At 46.0% G+C, this 23,406-nt stretch overlaps 2 protein-coding genes across 5 annotated transcripts in view; one reads left to right on the top strand and one right to left on the bottom strand.

The window, feature by feature from the left end:
• LOC147096485 (erythroid membrane-associated protein-like) overlaps positions 1 to 23,406 on the bottom strand; it is a 158,746-nt gene that overhangs the window by 48,140 nt on the left and 87,200 nt on the right. Inside the window, exon 8 of one of the 4 annotated variants that reach the window (XM_085975285.1) lies at positions 7,999 to 8,208. The exons of 1 other annotated variant lie outside the window; for it this stretch is intronic. In XM_085975285.1, coding sequence (XP_085831411.1) covers positions 8,186 to 8,208 — 23 coding nt within the window. In that variant the 3' untranslated portion in view covers positions 7,999 to 8,185. Of the gene's footprint in view, positions 1 to 7,998; positions 8,209 to 22,796; positions 22,941 to 23,406 lie in introns of those variants that run through there. 2 more of the 4 variants (XM_085975284.1, XM_085975287.1) reach the window with 2 other exon arrangements.
• Positions 1,825 to 22,800, top strand: LOC147096486 (butyrophilin subfamily 1 member A1-like). The gene is made up of 7 exons (XM_085975288.1): positions 1,825 to 1,900; positions 1,986 to 2,333; positions 7,649 to 7,933; positions 8,082 to 8,231; positions 19,120 to 19,146; positions 19,603 to 19,629; positions 20,799 to 22,800. Exons 1-7 carry the CDS (start codon positions 1,843 to 1,845, stop codon positions 21,341 to 21,343), a joined length of 1,440 nt encoding a protein of 479 aa, XP_085831414.1. The 5' UTR covers positions 1,825 to 1,842; the 3' UTR covers positions 21,344 to 22,800.

Raw genomic sequence — 23,406 nt, forward strand, 5'->3', positions numbered from 1 at the left:
TGTCGCAGTGTCTGCATGGTCTCGCCGATGTACCACGCTCCGGGGCATCCTTTCCTGCAATGTATGAGGTAGACAATGTTGGCCGTGCCACATGAGTATGTACCATGTACCTGGTGGGTGGTGTCCTCACGTGTGATGATGGTATCTGTGTTGATGATCTGGCATGTCTTGCAGAGGTTGTCGTGGCAGGGTTGTGTGGTGTCGTGGTCGCTGTTCTCCTGAAAGCTGGGTAATTTGGTGCGAACGATGGTCTGTTTGAGGTTAGGCGGCTGTTTGAAGGCGACTAGTGGAGGCGTGGGGATGGCCTTTAGTGAGGTGTTCGTCGTCATCGATGACATGTTGAAGGCTGCGAAGAACATGGTGTAGTTTCTCTGCTCCGGGGAAGTACTGGACGACGAAGGGTACTCTGTTGGTTGTGTTCCGTGTTTGTCTTCTGAGGAGGGCTATGCGATTTTTTGCTGTGGCCCGTCGGAACTGTCGATCGACGAGTCGAGCGTCATATCCCGTTCTTCCGAGGGCGTCTTTCAGCGTCTGTAGGTGTCCATCGCGTTCCTCCTCGTCTGAGCAGATCCTGTGTATTCGCAGGGCTTGTCCATAGGGGATGGCTTCTTTAACGTGGTTAGGGTGGAAGCTGGAGAAGTGGAGCATCCTGAGGTTGTCCGTGGGCTTGCGGTAGAGTGAAGTGCTGAGGTGTCCATCTTTGATGGATATTCGTGTGTCCAAGAATGAAACCAATTCTGAGGAGTAGTCCATGGTGAGTTTGATGGTGGGATGGAACTTGATGTTATCGTGTAGTCTTTTCAGTGATTCTTCGCCGTGGGTCCATAGGAAGAAAATGTCGTCGATGTATCTGGTGTATAGTGTTGGTTGGAGGTCCTGTGCAGCAAAGAAGTCTTGCTTGAACTTGTGCATGAAGATGTTGGCGTATTGGGGTGCGAATTTGGTCCCCATGGCTGTTCCGTGTGTTTGGGTAAAAAACTGGTTGTCGAAGGTGAAGACATTGTGGTCAAGGATGAAGCGGATGAGTTGTAGGATGGCGTCTGGTGATTGGCTGTTGTTGGTGTTGAGTACTGAGGCTGTCGCAGCGGTGCCGTCATCGTGGGGGATACTGGTGTAGAGTGCCGAGACGTCCATCATGGCGAGGAGTGTTCCTGGTTCAACTGGTCCGTGGGTGCTGAGTTTCTGTAAGAAGTCTATAGTGTCGCGGCAGAAGCTGGGGGTTCCCTGTACGATGGGTTTCAGGATGCCCTCGACGTGAGCAGCACTGATTACTGGATAGATCCCCACACATTTCTGCAGTGTCTCCTTCCTATTGTTCCTATAGTCATTCATTTATTACTCTGATCAGTGAGCAGCGCTGATTACTGGATAGATCCCCACACATTTCTGCAGTGTCTCCTTCCTATTGTTCCTATAGTCATTCATTTATTACTCTGATCTGAGAGCAGCACTGATTACTGGATAGATCCCCACACATTTCTGCCAGTGTCTCCTTCCTATTGTTCCTATAGTCATTCATTTATTACTCTGATCAGTGAGCAGCACTGATTACTGGATAGAACGCAACACACTGAAATAAAACATCAGAGTCACGCTGTTATTTTAAAGAAATCTTACTCGCCGCCCAGACAGGTTTGAATGTAAAGAGTTCTTCAGCCTGTTCTCTTTATCTTTCTGGAATACCAGCCCTGCCTTCTTTCTGTTGCAGCATCCAGCTGTTTCTTCCTTTCACATCAAGATATGAGAATTATTGTCAGTGATATGAAAAGGGTGTTAATAATGCAGCATGAAAACAATGGGTGGCTGATCCAGGTAACTCTGATCTAATTTACAGGGTCCACAATGGAGAATCGCTTACTGGCGTCATTCCTATTGTTACAGATTCAGATTACAGCAGCAGGTAAGAGACTGGGTTAAAGGCAGGAAGTCTGGATTATCTGTATAATGTGTGCTGTGACAGTATTTAAATGCTATTCATTCTTCAGTTACAGGAGACTTCAAAGTGACCGGTGCAGACAGCCCAGTACTGGTGACCGTGGGTAGTAGCGTCACACTGAACTGTCGGGTCACACCGAGCTTTCACCCTCTGAGTATGGAACTAGAATGGTTAAAAGGAGATACCCGAGAAACTGTGTATTTATTTATAAATGGACGCAGTCGTGCAAAGTCAAGCAACTTTCATGGAAGGACTGAGCTCTTTAAGGACAAATTCGATCAGGGACATGTCTCTCTCCATCTAAGTAATGTCCTTAACTCCGATGAGGGTAAATACAGATGCATCGTGAACACCAGATTCTGGGGAGATGCAGGAGATGCAGAACTAACAGTAGCCGGTAGGTATTGATACAGAGAACTGAATCTGTGAATATAGTCACCAAAAATTATTCAGAAATTTACATCCCCGTGTAAAATGTCTTTTTAATTAATTTATAAACTTAGAATACCAACATTGATTCTTAACTGCTATTGCTGCTTCAGTTTGAGTACATGGAGTTAATGTTCCGTATGTGATTGGATTGTGGAGGGAATGAAACCGTGCTCGATCCGTTCACTCTCATTCTGAACAATCAGTCTCGGGAACACTGGGGATCTTCTACATCTCAATCTGTACAGTGCTCACTGTGGGTGTAGATTCACTGTAGAACGTGTCACTGGGACTCTGGACCAACACTTTATCTCATGGCCTGAGATTCCCTCCTCCTCCTCCCTGGATCACAAGATGATTAGGATGGCCATTTGGCGCCCATCTTAATTGAACCAGAAAGACCCTAACTTCCTCCATTGGACCTCCAATTGTTTCTTAAACCTCTCCAGGGTTTTCTCCTCCAGCACTCTGTCCAGAGTCCATTCCATGTGTTGATCACTCTTTGTTTGATGAACTGGCTGTTACCAGTCTCACATTTACCTTTTACTAGTTTGTACCTGTGTTCACTTGTCCCACTCTCGCAATTTCAAGTAATATTTCAGCTTTACCTTTTCCGTTCCTTTAACTACCTATATCTACCTCGACGAGGTCCCCTCTCAGAAGCCTCCTTTCCAGGTGCAAATCCCAGGTTTTTCCCGTCACTGGGGATGAGTCTGGTGGATCTTCTCCGATCTGCCTCCAGTTTTCAAATGTCTCCCTTGTTTCTCAATGGCCAGAACTGGACACACTATTCAAGGTGGGCTCTGACCAGAGCACCGTGCAGTTTGATCGTGGCTTCCTCTGACTTGTAGTCTACTGTTTTTAGCCATTTAGTTCGGGGGGTGGTGGGAGAGAATGTTGCTCATTTTCGCTTATGATTACTTCAAGGAAATGATAATTCAGAATATTTCCTATTTTGTGCTTGCCCCCAGTTCTGACACTGTTTGAATCATTTATGGTTTTCACCGATTCTCTGACATTCCTGCCACTGTTGTAGGACTGAGGTTTATTTACTGTAATGTTTCGCTTCAGCTGCTGTGCATTTTCCGAGACCTCTCCTGGCCCTTCTCATCACCCGCTTAACGTGTTCCTGCACATTCCTATATTCATCCCAGTGAACCCCTTCTCCTTTCTCCCTGCAGGATTTGTAGTCATTTCTCCTCTTATTTCACTTCATAGAAACATAGAAGATAGGAGCAGGAATAGACCATTCGGCCCCTCGAGCCTGTTCCGCCATTCAATGAGATCATGGCTGATCATCCAAACTCAGTACCCTGTCCCTGCTTTCTCCCCATATCCCTTGATCCCTTTAGCCTTAAGAAATATATCTAACTCCTTCTTGAATATATTTAATGAATTGGCCTCAACTGCCTTCTGTGGTAGAGAATTCCACAGGTTCACCACTCTCTGGGAGAAGAAATTCCTCCTCATCTCTGTCCTAAATGGATTACCCGTTATCCTTAGACTGTGACCCCTGGTTCTGGACTCCCCGACCATCGGGAACATCCTTCCTGCATCTAGTCTGTTAGATTTTTATAAGTTTCAATGAGATCCCCTCTCATTCTTCTAAACTCCAGCGAGTATAAGCCCAATCGACCCAATCTCTCCTCACACGTCATTCCTGCCATCCTAGGCATCAGTCTGGTGAATCTTCGCTGCACTCCCTCCATGGCAAGAACATCCTTCCTTAGATAAGGTGACTTCAATCTCTTTGTTAATCCATTGAGGGTTAAGTGTGTTTAGCCTGAGCTGGTTTCAGATCCTCACCGTGTTGGAGTCCGAGTCACCCTCTGAGTCTGACTGTAACTCATTCTTTCCCAGGACTGCAGAGCTGTCGAACTCCTGGCCTCCCTCAGCTTTCTCCTCCTCCTACAATCTACGACTTTTAAAAACTCAAGTGTGGCCTCCCCAAAGGAGGACACAAATAACCTCCCAGTGATGTCGGGAACATAGGGTCTAATGAGAGGGAGGAACTGAATGAAATCAGTATTTGTAGGGAAATGGTGTTAGGGAAATTGACGGGATTGAAGGCCGATAAATCCCCAAGGCCTAATAATCTACATCCTAGGGTACTTAGGGAAGTGGCCCTAGAAATAGTAGATGCATTGCTGATCATCTTCCAAAATTCTATAGACTCTGGAACAGTTCCCATGGATTGGCGGGTAGCTAATGTTACCCCACTGTTCAAAAAAGGTGGTAGAGAGAAAACAGGAAATTATAGACCGGTAAGCCTGACATCGGTAGTGGGGAAAATGCTAGAGTCCATTATAAAAGATGTAATAGCAGAGCACTTGGAAAACAGTGACAGGATCGGACAAAGTCAACATGGATTTACAAAAGGTAAATCGTGCTTGACTAATCTACTGGAATTTTTTGAGGATGTAACTGGTAGAATAGATAAGGGAGAACCAGTGGATGTGGTGTATTTGGACTTTCAGAAGGCTTTTGATAAGGTCCCGCATAAGAGATTAGCGTGTAAAGTTAAGGCACATGGGATTGGGGGCAAGGTACTGACTTGGATAGAGAACTGGTTGGCAGACAGGAAGCAATGAGTTGGAATAAACAGGTCTTTTTCCGAGTGGCAGGCAGTGACTATTGGGGTACCGCAGAGATTGGTCCCAGAACCCCAGCTATTCACAATATATATTAATGATCTAGACGAGGGAACTAGATGTAATATCTCCAAGTTTGCAGACAACACAAAGCTGGGTGGGCGTGTGTGCTGTGAGGAGGATGCCGAGAAACTCCAGTATGATTTGGACAGGTTGGGTGATTGGGCAGATGCATGGCAGATGCAGTATAATGTGGATAAATGCGAGGTTATCCACTTTGGTGGCAAAAGCAGGAAGGCAGATTATTATCTGAATGGCAATATATTGGGAGAAGGGGGAAGGGCAGTGAGAATTGGGTGTCCTTGTGCACCAGTCGCTGAAGGTAAGCATGCAGGTGCAGCAGGCGGTTAAGAAGGCAAATGGCATGTTGGCCTTCGTAGCGAGATGGTTTGAGTATAGGAACAAGGATGTCTTGCTGCAGTTGTACAGGGCCTTCGTGAGACCACACCTTGAGTATTGTGTGCAGTTTTGGTCGCCTTATCTGAGGAAGGATGTTCTTGCCATGGAGGGAGTTCAGCCAAGATTCACCACACTGATATCTGGGATGACAGGAATGACGTATGAGGAGAGATTGGGTCGATTGGGCTTATACTCGCTGGAGTTTAGAAGAATGAGGGGATGTCATTGGAACTTATAAAATTCTAACAGGACTAGACAGACTAGATGCAGGAAGGATATTCCCGATGGCGGGGGAGTCCAGAACCAGGTGTCACAGTCTAAAGATAAGGGGTAGGCCATTTAGGACAGATATGAGGAGGAATTTCTTCACCCAGAGAGTGGTGAACCTGTGGAATTCTCTGCCACAGAAGGCAGTTGAGGCCAATTCATTAAATATATTCAAGAAGGAGTTAGATATATTTCTTGAGGCTAAAGGGATCAAGGGATATGCGGAGAAAGCAGGGACAGGGTACTGAGTTTGGATGATCAGCCATGATTTCATTGAATGGCGGAGCAGGCTCGAGGGGCCGAATGGCCTACTCCTGCTCCTATCTTCTATGTTTCTATGGTCACAGCTTCATGATTTTCATCCTCTCTAGTCTGTTCTATACCGTGGTGGAGGCCTCCTGGCTGGGCCTTGGCACTTCACACCTGTTTGGCAACAATATCAAAATGAGGCCTCGCAAAAAAAGCTTCAAATGATCTGGAGAAAGTAGTAAGAGACAAATTCCAAATATAATCATTCACATTCTCCATTATCTGCTGATGCCTCATGGGAGCAGTTTTCCGGCCTAAATATTAGGATTAACCAGGAAACATTGACACTTGTGCATTGAGCTAGATGAGTAAATACCTTTTTTAATACAGGAAAACTGGTTTTATAGAATAATAGAATCATACAGCACAGAAGGAGGCCATTCGGCCCATTGTGCCTGTACCGGCTCTTTGAAAGAACTCTCCAATTAATCCCACTCCTCTACTCTTTCCCCACAGCCCTGCAATCTTTTCCTTTTCAAGTATTTATCCAAATCCATTTTGAAAGTTTCTATTGAATCTGCTTCCACCGCACTTTCAGGCAGTGCATTTCAGATCATCATAACTCGCTGTTTAAAAATAAAATTCTCCTCATTTCCCCTCTGTTATTTTGCCAATTACCTTTCTATCTGTGTCCTCTGGTTACTGACCCACCAGCCAGTGCAAACAGTTTCTCCTGATTTACTCTAACAATAACCTTCATAATTTTGAACTCCTCGATTAAATCTCCCCCATAACCTTTTTTGGTCTAAGGAGAACAATCCCAGCTTCTCCAGTCTCTCCACATAACTGAAGTCCCTCATCCCTGGTGCCATTCTAGGAAATCTCCTCTGCACACGCTCCAAGGCCTTGGCATGTTTCCTAAAGTGTGATGCCCAGAATTGGCCACAATTTTCCAGCTGATGCCTAACCAGTGTTTTATAAAGGATTAGCATAGCTTCCTTGCTTTTGTACTCTCTGCCTCTAATCATAAAGCCAAGGGTCCCGTATGGGTTTTTAACAGGCTTATCAGCTTGTCCTGCAACCCTCAAGGATTTGTGTGTGTGAACCCCAGGTTTCTCTATTTCAGTACCCCCTTGAAAATTGTACCATTTTTAAAAATTGCCTCTCCTTATTCATCCTTCCAGTCACACACATCAGAATCTGAAATATAAAAGTTTGTTAATACACACAGATTAATGTTTCTGCCAGTGAGCGTGAATTTGTAGTTTATTGTGAAAGTAAATGGATTATTCCACTGAAATAAACATTATTTTCTCTGGTAAACCGTAACATTCTGTTCAGCGAAGAGATGAGTGAATCTGTCTGGATATGGTAGCCTGGTGTTTATGTACTGGTCTGGTAACCAGAGGTTGAGAGTTCAAATCCCCCGCCTCCTCTCTCCAAGACAGTTATTGAAACGGAATTCAATAAATCTATTAATTTGTGGGTCAGGACCAGCAAAAACGTCCCACTGCAATTATCACAATTTAGATCCAGTCCTACATCTGTACCAACTGATGGCAGAGGTCAAGAACAGCGATCCGTTCTGGAAGAAAACCCTATTAAAAGCCTCTCCTGAGCCATCCCTTTCAATAATTACACACTGCATGGACCATATTTATCCAATAGATGTATTGGTAGGATAAAATAATATGCAGTTTATTTTCCATATTTGTAGTGTCTGGGAGTCAACCTGAGATCCATGTTGAAGGATTCCATGAGCGAGGGGGGAGTCTTGTGTGTAAATCCAGTGGATGGTACCCAGCCCCTGAGGTATCCTGGAGATACACCGATGGACTGAACATTTCTGCACTGTCTCAAACCCTGAATACAGCAGAGTCCAGCGGAGCTGTCACTATCGAAAGTCACATCAACATCACAAAGGATCTTCGGGAAAGTTACTCCTGTCTGATAAGGAACAGATTGCTCTCCGAGGAAAGAGAAGGGATTATTGAGATAGCAGGTCAGTGACGAGCCCTCCTCAACAGAGGGTTGATGACATGTGTATGAAATATTCACATGAACACATTCATCAGTCTGATAGATTTATTGTTTGACATGTCAATGGTATCTTAGTTCTACAACAAATAAGTTTGTTTGTTTATTTACAGATGAGTTTTTCCCTCGGGAGATGGGAGTTTCAGGATGGAGTGTGGCTTTCTGGATATTCACGCTTCTCACTGCTATTCTAATAATTGCCGCTGTTCTCTACTGGTTAGAACGATGGAACGGTGTTTTCTATACATGGAAAGAATGGAAAGGTAACATCTTACAAAAAGTGTTTAAAATTTTGAATTGTGTAAACACTGAAATATACAGAAAATCATTTTTGTTATAATTGTACAGAAATAAGAGGATCTATAATCTCGCAGTAACAGTGATTTAATATCACTGCATTCCATTTCACTAAAGTACATCACAGTACAAACCATCACTTACTGATCCGGGATTGGGACAGCCTGCATTGGGCTGCAGAACTCTGAATTGCTGTTCCATATTCCAGTGGAGTTTCACAGTCTCTCTGTGCTGGATACATAGAAACATAGAAGATAGGAGCAGGAGTAGGCCATTCGGCCCTTCGAGCCTGCTCTGCCATTCAATGAGATCATGGCTGATCATCCAAACTCAGTACCCTGTCCCTGCCTTCTCCCCATGTCCCTTGATCTCTTTAGCCTTAAGAAATATATCTAACTCCTTCTTGAATATAATTAATGAATTGGCCTCTACTGCCTTCTGTGGTAGAGAATTCCACAGGTTCACCACTCTCTGGGTGAAGAAATTCCTCCTCATCTCTGTCCTAAATGGCTTACCCCTTATCCTTAAACTGTGACCCCTGGTTCTGGAATTCACGACCATCGGGAACATCCTTCCTGCATCTAGTCTGTCTAGTCCTGTTAGAATTTTATAAGTTTCAATGAGATCCCCTCTCATTCTTCTAAACTCCAGCGAGTACAAGCCCAATCGACCCAATCTCTCCTCATACGTCATTCCTGCCATCCCAGGTATCAGCCTGGTGAATCTTCGCTGCACTTCCTCCGTGGCAAGAACCTCCTTCCTCAGATAAGGCGACCAAAACTGCACACAATACTCAAGGTGTGGTCTCACCAAGGCCCTGTACAACTGCAGCAAGACATCCTTGTTCCTGTACTCGAACCCTCTCGCTACGAAGGCCAACATACCATTTGCCTTCTTAACCGCCTGCTGCACCTGCATGCTTACTTTCAGCGACTGGTGCACAAGGACACCCAGGTCTCGTTGCACTTCCCCTTCTCCCAATCTATTACCATTCAGATAATCTGCCTTACTGTTTTTGCCACCAAAGTGGATAACCTTGCATTTATCCACATTATACTGCATCCGCCATGCCTTCAGCTCTACCTGCTTCATGTCCCCTAACACAGGAAAAAATCCTTACATGTGAAATTACTACAGGTTACATTTTAGATACACGTTTTCCATCATTTTGAAAAACTGATGCTTGCTGCACTAGAAATGCTATGAACAGAAACTGCCCTGAAATTGCTGTCAGTGATATTTGGAGGAATGGTTAACTGCGTCGTATGTAATTCCTTTGTTTGCTATTTCAATTCAATTTAAACATTTATTGAAGACTACTCAGTCTCCTGCGGGCATTCCACACGTCAACTCAAACCCAAAAGAAATCTTCAGGTGGAGCAGGATTGGAGTGTGTCGGGTGGGCTGGGAGGGGGTCGTGTAGTAAGTAATCAAACTAGGGCTTGCAGATGAATCATAGAATGGTTACAGCACAGAAGGAGGCCATTCGGCCCGTCAAGCCGTGCTGGCTCTCTGCAAGAGCACTTCAGTCAGTCCCACTCCCCCGCCCTTTCCCCGTTGCCGTGCAAATTTTTTTCCTTCAGGTACTTATCCAACTCCCTTTTGAAAGCCATGATTGAGTCTGCCTCCACCACCCTTTCAGGCAGTGCATTCCAGATCATAATCACTCGCTGTGTAAAAAGGTTTTTCCTCATGTCGCCTTTGGTTCTTCTGCCAATCACCTTAAAACTGTGCCCTTTGGTTCTCGACCCTTCCATCAGTGGGAACAGTTTCTCTCTATCCACTCTGTCTAGACCCCTCATGATTTTGAACTCCTCTATCAACTCTCCTCTCAACCTTCTCTGTTCTAAGGAGAACAACCCCAGCTTAGAGTCATAGAGTTATACAGCACAGAAAGAGGCCCTTCGGCTCATCTCATCGCATCCGCACCGGCCATCAAGCCCTGTCTAATCTAATCCCATTTTCCAGCACTTGGTCCGTAGCCTTGTATGCTATGGCATTTCAAGTGCTCATCTAAATGCTTCTTGAATGTTGTGAGGGTTCCTGCCTCTACCACCCTTTCAGGCAGTGAGTTCCAGATTCCAACCACCCTCTGGGTGAAAAAGTTCTTCCTCAAATCCCCTCTAAACCTCCTGCCCCTTACCTTGAAACTATGCCCCCTCGTTATTGACCCCTCTACTAAGGGAAAAAGTTCCTTTCTATCTACCCTATCTATGCCCCTCATAATTTTGTACACCTCAATCAGGTCCCCCCTCAGCCTTCTCTGCTCCAAGGAAAACAACCCCAGCCTGTCCAGTCTTTCTTCATAGCTGAAGCGCTCCAGCCCAGGTAACATCCTGGTGAATCTCCTCTGCACCCTCTCCAAAGCAATCACATCCTTCCTATAGTGTGCCAACCAGAACTGCACACACTATTCCAGCTGTGGCCTAACCAGCGTTTTGTACAGCTCCATCATAACCTCCCTGCTCTTGCCTTCATTAGCCGAGGCATAGAATATAAGTATTCCATATGCCTTTTTAACCACCTTATCCACCTGTTCTGCTGCCTTCAGGGATCTATGTACATGCACACCAAGGTCCCTCTGATCCTCTGTCTTTCCTAGGGTCTTACCATTCATTGTGTATTCCCTTGCCTTGTTAGTCCCTCCAAAATGCATCACCTCACACTTTTCAGGGATAAATTCCATTTGCCACTGTTCTGCCCATCTGACCAACCCATCTATATCGTCCTGCAGACTGAGGCTACCCTCCTCGCTATTTACCACCCCACCAATTTTCGTCTCATCTGCGAACTTACTGATCATACCTTTTACATTCACATCCAAATCATTAATGTAGACCACAAACAGCAAGGGACCCAGTACCGATCCCTGCGGTACCCCACTGGACACAGGCTTCCAGTCACAAAAACAACCTTCGACCATCACCCTCTACCTTCTGCCACTAAGCCAGTTTTGGATCCAATGTGCCAAGGCACCCTGGATCCCATGGGCTCTTACCTTCTTGACCAGTCTCCTATGCGGGACTTTAGCGAAAGCCTTACTGAAATCCACGTATACCACATCCACTGCACTACCCTCATCCACACACCTAGTCACCCCCTCTCAAAATTCAATCAAATTAGTCAGACACGATCTTCCCTTGACAAAGCCATGCTGACTATCCCTGATTAGTCCTTGCCTCTCCAAGTGGAGACTAATTCTGTCCCTCAGAATTTTTTCCAATAATTTCCCTACCACTGATGTTCGGCTCACTGGCCTGTAATTCCCTGGTTTATCCCTACTACCCTTCTTGAATAATGGTACTACGTTAGCTGTTCTCCAGTCCTCTGGCACATCCCCTGTGGCCAGAGAGGTTTTGAAAATTTGTGTCAGAGCCCCTGCAATCTCCTCCTTTGCCTCACACAGCAGCCTGGGATACATCTCGTCCGGGCCTGGGGATTTATCCACTTTTAAGCCTGCTAAAACCGCTAGTACCTCCTCCCTCTCGATGCTAATACGTTCAAGTATATCACAGTCCCCCTGCCCGATTTCTATGTCCACATCGTCCTTCTCCATAGTGAACACAGATGCAAAAAATTCATTTAAAACTCCACCTACATCTTCTGGCTCCACACACAGATTGCCACTTTTGTCCCTAATGGGCCCTACTCTTTCCCTAGTTATCCTCTTGCCCTTAATATACTTATAAAACACCTTAGGATTTTCCTTTATTTTGCTCGCCAGTGTTATTTCATGGCCCCTCCTCGCTCTCCTAATTTCTTTTTTAAGTATCCCCCTGCACTTTTTATACTTCTCTAGGGCTTCCTCTGTCTTTAGTCCTTTGTATCTGCCAAAAGCCTCCCTTTTTTTCCTAATCCATTCTCATATATCCCTTGACATCCAAGGTTCCCTGGGCTTGTTGGTCCCACCCTTGACCTTTATGGGAACATGTTGCCATTGTACTCTCTCAATTTCCTTTCTGAAAGACTCCCATTGCTCTGATGTAGATTTTCCTACAAGTAGCTGATCCCAGTCCACTTTGGCCAGATCCTGCCTTATCATATTAAAATCGGCCTTCCCCCAATTTAGAACCTTTATTTCTGGTCCATCTCTGTCCTTTTCCATGACTACCTTAAATCTCACCGACTTATGGTCACGGTCACCAAAGTGCTCACATACTAACACTTCTACCACGTGCCCGGCCACATTCCCTAGAATTAGGTCCAGTACCGCGCCCTCTCTTGTAGGACTTTCTACATGCTGGCTCAAAAAGCTCTCCTGGATGCACTTTAAGAATTCTGCACCCTCTAAGCCTTTCACACTCTGACTATCCCAGTTAATAATGGGGAAGTTGTAATCCCCCACTATTATTACCTTATTATTTGCACATTTCTCTGAGATTTGCCTACATATCTGTTCCTCTATCTCCCCCTGACTGTTTGGGGGCCTATAGTACACACCCAGCAAAGTGCTTGCCCCCTTTTTTTTAAGTTCTACCCATATGGCCTCATTAGAGGAACCTGTTAATATATCATCCCTCCTTACAGCAGTAATTGACTCCTTAATTAATATTGCTACACCCCCTCCTCTTTTACCCCCCCCCCCTCTGTCTCACCTGAAGATTCTATACCCTGGAATATTGAGCTGCCAGTCTTGCCCCTCCCTCAACCATGTCTCCGTGATAGCATCAATATCATACTCCCATGTGTTCATCAACACCTTCAGTTCATCCACCTTATTCGCAAGACTCCTTGCATTAAAATAAATGCCATCCAGCCTTGCCCTACTCCCTTGTGCCGTTACATATTTGCTCTGCCTTCCAAGCTGACTTGTTTTTTCCCTCTATATTTGGCTGTACATCACCCCCTATTATAGCTCCACTCTGCATCCCATCCCCCTGCCAAGTTAGTTTAACCACCCCCCCGAACAGTGCTAGCAAACCTCCCCGCAAGGATATTTGTCCCGTCCTGGTTCAGGTGCAACCCATCCAACTTGTACAAGTCCCACCTTCCCCAGAAACAGACCCAGTGATCCAGGAAACTAAAGCCCTCCCTCCTGCACCAACTCTTTAGCCACGCATTCATCTGCTCTACCCTCCTATTCCTATACTCAGTAGCACTTGGCACCGGGAGTAATCCAGAGATTACAACCTTTGAGGTCCTGCTCTTTAATCTGCTACCTAGCTCCCTAAATTCTTGCTGCAGGACCTCATCCCTCTTCCTACCCATGTCGTTGGTCCCAATGTGAACCACGACCTCTGACTGTTCACCCTCCCCCTTCAGAATGCCCTGCAGCCGTTCAGTGACATCCTTGACCCTGGCACCAGGGAGGCAACAAACCATCCTGGAGTCACATCTACGGCCACAGAAACGCCTATCTGTTCCCCTTATGATAGAATCCCCTACCACTATTGCTCTCCCACTCTTTTTCCTCCCTTCCTGAGCAGCAGAAGCACCCCTGGTGCCAGGAAGTTGGCTGCTGCTGCCTTCCCCTGGTAAGTCATCCCCCTCAACAGTACCCAAATCGGCATACCTGTTTGAGAGGGGGATGGCCACAGGGGTCCCCTGCACTACCTGCCTGCTTCTACTGCTCCGCCTGATGGTCACCCATTTCCCTTCTGCCTGTGCAGCCCTTACCTGCGGTGTGAGCAACTCACTAAACGTGCTATCCACGACCCTCTCAGCATTGCGAATGCTCCAAAACTCATCCATCCACAGCTCCAGCGCCTCAATGCGGTCTGCTAGTAGCTGCAGCTGGATACATTTCCGGCACACACTAGCTTCTCTAGTCTATCCATGTAACTGAAGTCCCTCATCCCTGGAATCATTCTCGTAAATCTTTTCTGCATCCTCTCTAAGACCTTCACATCTTTCCTAAAGTGTGGTGTCCAGAATTGCAGACAATACTCCAGTTGAGGCCGAACCATTGTTTTATAAAGGTTCATCATAACTTCCTTGCTTTAGTACTCTACACTTTATTTGTGAAGCCCAGGATCCTGTATCCTTTTTTTTTAACTGCTTTCTCAATCTGCCCTGCCACATTCAACAATTTGTGCACATATAACCCCAGGTCTCTCTGTTCATGCACCCCCTTTAGGATTGTACTGTTTAGTTTATATTGCCTCTCCTCATTCTTCCTATCAAAACTTCACACATTTCTGCGTTAAATTTCATCTTTAAGTCTATCACTATCCTCCACTGTTCATTCTACTTCCAAGTTTTGTGTCATCTGCAAATTTTGAACTTGTGCACTGTATACCCAAGTCCAAGTCATTGATATATATCAAGAAAAGCAGTGGTCCTAGTACTGACCCCTGGGGAACACCACTGTATACTTTCCTCCAGTCCAAGAAACAACCGTTCACCACCACTCTCTTTTCTGTCACTTAGCCAATTTTGTATCCATGCTGCCACTGTCCCTTTTATTCCATGGGCTTCAACTTTTTTGGCAAGCCTATTATGTGGCGCTTTATCAAACGTCTTTTGGAAGTCCATGTACACCACGTCAACCGCATTGCCCTCATCGACCCTCTCTGATACCTCATCAAAAAACTTGATCAAGTTCGTTAAAATTATTTGCTTTTAATAAATCCATGCTGGCTTTCATAGAAACATAGAAGATAGGAGCAAGAGTAGGCCATTCGGCCCCTCGAGTCTGCTCCACCATTTAATTAGATCATGGCTGATCATCCAACTTTAGTACCCTGTCCCTGCTTTCTCCCCATATCCCTTGATCCCTTTAGCCTTAAGAAATATATCTAACTCCTTCTTGAATATATTTAATAAGTTGGCCTCAACTGTGGTAGAGAATTCCACAGGTTCACCACTCTCTGGGTGAAGAAATTCCTCCTCATCTCGGTCCTAAATGGCTTACCCCTTATCCTTAGACTGTGACCCCTGGTTCTGGACTCCCCCGCCATCGGGAACATCCTTCCTGCATCCAGTCTGTCTAGTCCTGTTAGAATTTTAAAAGTTTCAATGAGATCCCCTCTCATTCTTCTAAACTCTAGCGAATATAAGCCTAATCGGCCCAATCTCTCCTCATATGTCATTCCTGCCATCCTAGGTATCAGTCTGGTGAATCTTCGCTGCACTCCTTCCATGGCAAGAACATCCTTCCTCAGATAAGGCGACCAAAACTGCACACAATACTCAAGGTGTGGTCTCACCAAGGCCCGGTATGACTGCAGCAAGACATCTTTGCTCCTGTACTCGAATCCTCTCGCTATGAAGGCCAACATACCATTTGTCATCTTAACCGCCTCCTGCACCTGCATGCTTACCTTCAGCGACTGGTGCACAAGGACACCCAGGTCTTGTTGCACTTCCCCTTTTCCCAATCTATTGCAGTTCAGATAATCTGTCTTCCTGTTTTTGCCACCAAAGTGGATAACCTCGCATTTATCCACATTATACTGCATCTGCCATGCATCTGCCCAATCACCCTACCTGTCCAAATCATACTGGAGTTTCTCTGCATCCTCCTCACAGCACACACGCCCATCCAGCTTTGTGTTGTCTGCAAACTTGGAGATATTACATCTAGTTCCCTCGTCTAGATCATTAATATATATTGTGAATAGCTGGGGTCCTACCACCGATCCCTGCGGTACCCCAATAGTCACTGCCTGCCACTCGGAAATAGACCCGTTTATTCCAACTCTTTGCTTCCTGTCTGCCAACCAGTTCTGTATCCAAGTCAGTACCTTACCACCAATCCCATGTGCTTTAACTTTACACGCCAATCTCTTATGCGGGACCTTATCGAAAGCCTTCTGAAAGTCCAAATACACCACATCCACTGGTTCTCCCATATCTATTCTACCAGTTACATCCTCAAAAAATTCCAGATTAGTCAAGCACGATTTACCTTTTGTAAATCTATGTTGACTTTGTCCGATCCAGTCACTGTTTTCCAAGTGCTCTGCTATTACATGTTTTATAATGGACTCTAGCATTTTCCCCACTACCGATGTCGGGCTTACCGGTCTATAATTCCCCGTTTTCTCTCTACCATCTTTTTTAAGTAGTGGGGTTACATTAGCTACCCTCCAATCCATGGGAACTATTCCAGAGTCTATATAATTTTGGAAGATGACCAGCAATGCATCTACTATTTCTAGGGCCACTTCCTTAACTACCCTAGGGCCACTTCCTTAAGTACCCTAGGATGTAGATTATCAGGCCCTGGGGATTTATCGGCCTTCAATGCCGTCAATTTCCCTAACACCATTTCCATACAAATACTGATTTCATTCAATTATTCCCTCTCATTAGACCCTATGTTCCCCGACATCTCTGGAAGGTTATTTGTGTCCTCCTTTGTGAAGACAGAACCAAAGTATGTATTTAATTGGTCAGCCATTTCTTTGTTCCCCTTTATAAATTCCCCTGATTCTGACTGCAAGGGACCTACGCTTGACTTCACCAATCCTTTTCTCTTCACATATCTACAGAAGCTTTTACAGTCAGTTTTTATGTTCTCTGCAAGCTTACTCTCGTATTCTATTTTTCCCCTCTTAATTAATCCCTTTGTCCTCCTTTGCTGAATCCTAAACTGCTCCCAATCCTCAGGTTTGTTGCTTTTTCTGGCCAATTTATATGTCCTCTCCTTGGATCTTATGCTATCCCTAATTTCCCTTGTTAGCCACGGTTGAGTCACCTTTTTTGTTTTTTTATGCCAAACAGGGATGAACAAATTCTGTAGTTCATCCATACGATCTTTAAATGTTTGCCATTGCCTATCCACCGTCAACCCTTTATGTAACATTCCGCAATCCATCCTAGTCAACTCGCGCCTCATACCATCGTAGTTTCCTTTATTTAAATTCAGGACCCTAGTCTCTGAGTCAACTACTTCACTCTCCATCTTAATGAAGAATTCGATCATATTATGATCACTCCTCCCCAAGGGGCTTCGCACAACAACATTGCTAATTAATCCTTTCTCATTACATAATACCCAGTCTAAGATGGCCTGATCGCTAGTTGGTTCCTCGACATTTTGGTCCAGGTAACCATCCCGTATACACTCTAGGAATTCCTCCTCCACAGTATTGTTACTAATTTGGTTAGCCCAATCTATATGTAGATTAAAGTCACCCATGATAACTGCTGTGCCCTTATTGCACACGTCTCTAATTTCCCGTTTAATGCAATCCCCAATCTCAGCATTACTGTTTGGGGGTCTATATACAACTCCCACTAACGTTTTCTGCCCCATGGTATTTCTCAGCTCTACCCATACAGATTCCACATCATCAGAGCTAATATCCTTCCTTACTATTGTGTTAATCTCTTTCACCAGCAATGCTACCCCACCTCCTTTACCTTTTTGCCTGTCCTTTCTGAATATTGAATACCCCTGGATGTTGAATTCCGAGCCTTGGTCACCCTAGAGCCATGTCTCCGTAATTCCAGTTACATCATATCCGTTTACATCTATTTGCGCAGCTAATTCATCCACCTTATTATGAATGCTCCTTGCATTAAGACACAAAGCCTTCAGGCTTGTTTTTTAACACTCTTAGTCCTTTTAGAATTATTATTTACTGTAGCCCTGTTTGATTTACGACCTTGATTTCTCTGCCTTCTACTTTTGCTTTTCTCCTTCCTGTCTTTCTATCCTTGCTTCCCTTTCCTCTGTCTCCCTGCACAGGTTCCCAACCCCCTGCCATTTTAGTTTAAACCTTCCCCAACAGCACTAGCAAACACTCCCCCTAGGACATCGGTCCCGGTCCCACACAGGTGCAAACCGTCTAGTTTGTACTGGTCCTACCTCCCCAGAACCGGTTCCAATGTCCCAGGAATTTGAATCCCTCCCCCTTGCACCGTTCCTCTAGTCACGTATTCATCTGAAATAGCCTTCTACTTCTACTCTGACTAGCATGTGGCACTGGTAGAAATCCTGAGATTACTACCTTTTGAGGTCCTATTTTTAATTTACCTCCTAACTCCGTATATTCAGCTTTTAGGACCTCGTCCTGTTTTTTACCTATATCGTTGGTACCTATATGTACCACGACAACTGGTTGTTCACCCTCCCCCTCCAGAATGCCCTGCAGCCACCCCCGAGACATCCTTGACCCTTGCACCAGGGAGGCAACATACCATCCTGGAGTCTCGTTTGCAGCCGCAGAAACGCCTATCTATTCCCCTTACAATAGAATCCCCTATCACTATAGCTCTCCCACTCTTTTTCCTCCTGTCCTGTGCAGCAGAACCACCCATGGTGCCAGGAAGTTGGCTGCTGCTGCCTTTCCCTGATAAGCCATCTCCCTCAACAATATCCAAAGTGGTATATCTGTTTGAGAGGGGGATGGCCACAGGGGACCCCTGCACTACCTGCCTGCGCCTACTACTCTGCCTGGTGGTCACCCATTCCCTTCCTGCCTGTGCAGCCTTTACCTGCAGGGTGACCAACTCCCTAAATGTGCTATCCATGATGTCCTCAGCATCGCGAATGCTCCAGTATGTATCCATTCGCAGCTCCAGCGCCGCAATACGGTCTGTCAGTAGCTGCAGTTGGATATTCTTCCCGCACACATGGTCGTCAGTGTCCCTGATTTCCCACATAGCGCAGGAGGAGCATGCCACAGGGCTGAGCTGTCCTGCCATATTTTACCAGTTACATCTTCAAAAAATTCCAGTAGATTAGTCAAGCAGCCTATGAGTTGAGGTGAGGTGGAGAAGGGTGATGTGATCACTCGCTATATAAAGACAAGTCTTCCTTTGTCCCATCCAAACACTGTCTGCTGTCTGAATTTAATTCTTCTCTTTAACTCATTAATGAAAGTTATTCCAAGTCCCATGAAAATCACTGAGACCAGTCAGGAAACTGGAGGTTGTTACTAATGAAAATCTATTCTCTTCCAGATCTACAGAAGCAGCTAATAGACTCAGGTAAGAAGAGTTATGAGAAAATCTCAGCTGTGGTTAAGTATTGTGATGAATTCTGGTGATATTTATCTGCTCTGTGTGATGTCTCCGCTGAACAGCAGCTGTGCTGTAAGTTTTCCCGAAGGTTTTTACACAGGGTCACACACCACGAGCTGCTCCCTCCTGATCCACAATTACTGTCCGACCTCGTTCCCACAGAATGGTCTTACTGACGGAGATAAGCATCTTCTCACAGTGAGTGGATCCGGCTCCTTTAAGGCTCCTGTCTAGAAGTGGACAGTCCTGAGTGTGGTGGATCCTGTGTGATGCACAACTCTCAGTGAGATATGTCAGTGGTGTCCGGGTCACTGTAAATAAATGACAATCATTGTGTCGCCCGGTTCTGTGATCCATTTATGCTCAGTATTTACACTTTATCACGTGACGGCACCACTGATGTTATTTTAATCTGTTTTCCAGAGCGGGAAAGGCTTTGGATGTTTGCAGGTAAGAAACTTCAGATCCTGGGGCTGTGCCGGTTTCGATCTTGTGAAGTTCAGGTTCTGGTCTGTGCAGAGTGTTTAACATCCGTGGGGGAGCCCTGTCAATAATTAAAACATCAGCTGTAGTGTCCGTGTGTAGATAAAGACACTGAAGACAGGAGTTGGTTCATAGGTATTTACTAAGCAAGTCTGGGGGGGGGCTCGAAAGGATATACACAATACACAGGCTTATATAGCCCAAGTGGCAATTACCGGCATTACGCACACCTGGGGCTCTTAAAGGCACATACACCACAATTCCTGTCTGAATCACCGTCTGTCTATAAATACTGCAGTGAGTGAGAGGGGACTCTGCCACAGGGTCAGGGTGGTAACTCATTCCCGACAGAGCTGTTGTCTATTTCTCCCTGTAACACACATGCCACTGATATTAATATAAAGATTCATCTCTTTCTCAATTCTAAAGGCACAGCCTGAGGTCACACAATCCAGCTGGGGGTCGGGCCCGGCAGATTCAGTGAGATTCCTGCTCCCAGATCCCTGCTCCCGGCCTAGGCTGTTGGGCTTGAAGCTACCTGTAGGGAGTTGGATGGACAGAGCCCCTCTCAGTGCCTGATAGTCAGAGTCCCAAGCTGCAGGTTCGGTTCACTCCTGCTCACACTGCAGTCACAGTGTAGGGATTGAGCTTTGACACTGTGATACTGTCTGAAATATGATGGGGGAGGAAGTGACAGATAAACATTCAGAGTCACACAGCACCTGTAGGAAACAGGGTAAACAGCCGGATGTTTATATGATGGAGATGTTTAAAATCATCTCAGCCTGTCCCTGGTGTGTGAGTATTTTACTTGTCCCTTTCCTACAATCATTGACTCTCAATCTGTTTGGAAGGGTGAGGGTCTGCTCCTGCTCGCGGGGTAGGGTTCAGGGTCAGAGCGGCTGAATGGGCCGATCCCCAGACAGGAGAGAGACCGAGAGAAATGGTCAGAAAGTGATTATTGGACTGGGTCCGGTCTGTGTGATCTGCAGTTATACTGAGCTGGTCCGTACCGGGATTGGACCGGGTGTGAATGTGGGTCTGCGAGTTGGGATCATGCTGCTCTGGTTTTTTGCTCCTGATCGGTGATAGTTTGAGCTCCAGGTGCCAGTCTCAGTTTTATATTTTTGTTGCAGAGCCTGTGACTCTGGATCCGAACACAGCGCATCCCTGGCTCATCCTGTCTGAGGACCGGACCAGTGTGAGATTCGGAGACAAACGGCAGCTGGTCCCTGACACCCCGAAGAGGTTTGATTACTGGTTCTGTGTCCTGGGATCGGAGGGATTCACATCAGGGAGACACTACTTGGAGTTGGAGGTGGGGGACAAGACTCGTTGGATTCTGGGAGTGGCCCGAGAGTCTGCCGAGAGGAAAGGAAAAATCGGCATGAGCCCTGAGACTGGACACTGGGTTGTGAGGCTGAAACCCCGATACGGCTATTTAGCCCTCACCGCCCTCTCACGGACCCACCTCACCCCGAGTGTGGAGCCCCGGAAGATCGGGGTGTACCTGGACTATGAGGGCGGACAGGTGTCATTTTACAATGCGGACCACATGTACCATCTCCACACTTTCACCCACACTTTCACTGAGAGAATCTTTCCCATCTTCAGTCCGGGATCGAATGACGACAGGAAAAACTCCGCCCCACTGACAATCTGCAGGGTTAAAGGTCACTGACAGTAATGGGTCTGTTTCCATCATTTTACCTCCAATTTCAGTTTCTCAATCCATTTCCTCCCGGGTGTTTCTGTGTAATAAACATTCCCAATTGCAACTCAGTTTGTAATCAGTGTTTGACTGGAACCCCAGCAGGGCCGGGGTCACTGAATAACCCTCCCACCCTCACCCTGCAACTTATCATCCCCGCCCAACCTGGACTGGAATAGAGTCTCTGCCCCTCCAGAGACCACAGCCTGGAATTCCTGGGGAGATATTACCCGATCAATCTGCGAGGTTAGCAGTCCCGATCCAGAGTGAAGTGTCTGTAACTCAGTCCCGACCCGGAGTGAAGTGTCTGTAACTCGGTCCCGATCCGGAGTGAAGTGTCTGTAACTCAGTCCCGACCCGGAGTGAAGTGTCTGTAACTCGGTCCCGATCCAGAGTGAAGTGTCTGTAACTCGGTCCCGACCCGGAGTGAAGTGTCTGTAACTCAGTCCCGATCCGGAGTGAAGTGTCTGTAACTCGGTCCCGATCCGGAGTGAAGCGTCTGTAACTCGGTCCCGATCCAGAGTGAAGTGTCTGTAACTCGGTCCCGATCCGGAGTGAAGTGTCTGTAACTCGGACCCGATCCGGAGTGAAGCGTCTGTAGCTCGGTCCCGACCCGGAGTGAAGTGTCTGTAACTCAGTCCCGATCCGGAGTGAAGTGTCTGTAACTCGGACCCGATCCGGAGTGAAGTGTCTGTAACTCGGACCCAATCGGAGTGAAGTGTCTGTAACTCAGTCCCGACTCGGAGTGAAGTGTCTGTAACTCGGACCCGATCCGGAGTGAAGTGTCTGTAACTCGGTCCCGATCCGGAGTGAAGTGTCTGTAACTCGGTCCCGATCTGGAGTGAAGTGTCTGTAACTCAGTCCCGATCCGGAGTGAAGTGTCTGTAACTCAGTCCCGATCCGGAGTGAAGTGTCTGTAACTCAGTCCCGATCCGGAGTGAAGTGTCTGTAACTCGGTCCCGATCCGGAGTGAAGTGATTCTAACTCAGTCCCGATCCAGAATGAAGTGTCTGTAACTCAGTCCTGTTGTACCAGCCCCGTGCTCTCTCCCATGATTATATTCTGGGCAGGGAATTGTTCGGAGGCAGTTTTGAGGGTCAGGTCACCAGGACTCCTGTTTCTGCTCGCAGTGTTTTATATTATTGCTGTAACAGCATTATTCCAGCACTGGGCTAATCTCTACTTTGGGAGCGACACAGAGTGGCCAAGCCCAAGGATGTCAGCCCCGGGGCCCAGCTCCTCCGAGGGATTATTGCCGAGTTTCCACCATTCGATATTAAACAGTTAATATTTGTGAAGGATTCTTTCAGTGAAATAGATTTTATAAATCTGCTAATGCTACAAATGAACAACACGTTTATCGGTGTTTCCATGTCGCTGGCTTTTTACAGGGTGAATAAACAGATCTGTGGAAACAATGAGGTTGATTTGAGTGGTGTTTTATTCCAGAAATTTGAAGCATTTCATTGCTCATTTTGTGGCCACATTTACTCCGCGTTTTACTGTTTTCAGACTCTTGTCGGCAATCCCGATCTCAGCAATTCTGTGAAGATTCAGGAACATCAGCCTAGAAATTGGTTATGGATAACATTTAATTAACCTGTACCATGTTCTGTGTAATTTCACACGGTACTGTTACACTTATTGAGCCCATTTCTGTTAAACAGGTTAATGACTCCACTCAAACACCTTGTGTTTCTCTGCTAATACCACCAACCAGCCAGAGTCTTTCAATATAACCTGCATTACATTGGAAAGCAGAGTCTTAACATCACTGGGGGGAATGGTGTTTGTACAATATGACAGACGAGGAATACACTTTTCAGTAGATGCTTTATTTTACACTTTAAATGCAAACTCTGGTCAGATTTTGAGTTTTTTTAGCATTGTTTGTACTTTGGGCGTCAGTGGCAAGGCTGACAATTATTGCCCATTCTACAGTAAATTGCCCTTGAGAAGGTGTTGGTGAGCCACCTTCTTGAACCGCTGCAGTCCGTGTGGTGAAGATACTCCCACAGTGCTGTTAGTGAGAG

This window comes from Somniosus microcephalus, unplaced genomic scaffold (assembly GCF_052327205.1).
Source record: "Somniosus microcephalus isolate GS21.2 unplaced genomic scaffold, FLI_Smic_1.0 unresolved_chr1, whole genome shotgun sequence".
NCBI classification, from domain to species: domain Eukaryota; kingdom Metazoa; phylum Chordata; class Chondrichthyes; order Squaliformes; family Somniosidae; genus Somniosus; species Somniosus microcephalus.

Bases quoted from the DNA above. Each gene is read 5' to 3' on its own strand.
- LOC147096486 (XM_085975288.1), top strand. From the start codon at position 1,843: ATGGAGAATCGCTTACTGGCGTCATTCCTATTGTTACAGATTCAGATT. The intron at 2,334-7,648 runs GTAGGTATTGAT...CCATATTTGTAG, and splicing joins TGCAGAACTAACAGTAGCCG to TGTCTGGGAGTCAACCTGAG. The intron at 8,232-19,119 runs GTAACATCTTAC...ATTCTCTTCCAG, and splicing joins TACATGGAAAGAATGGAAAG to ATCTACAGAAGCAGCTAATA.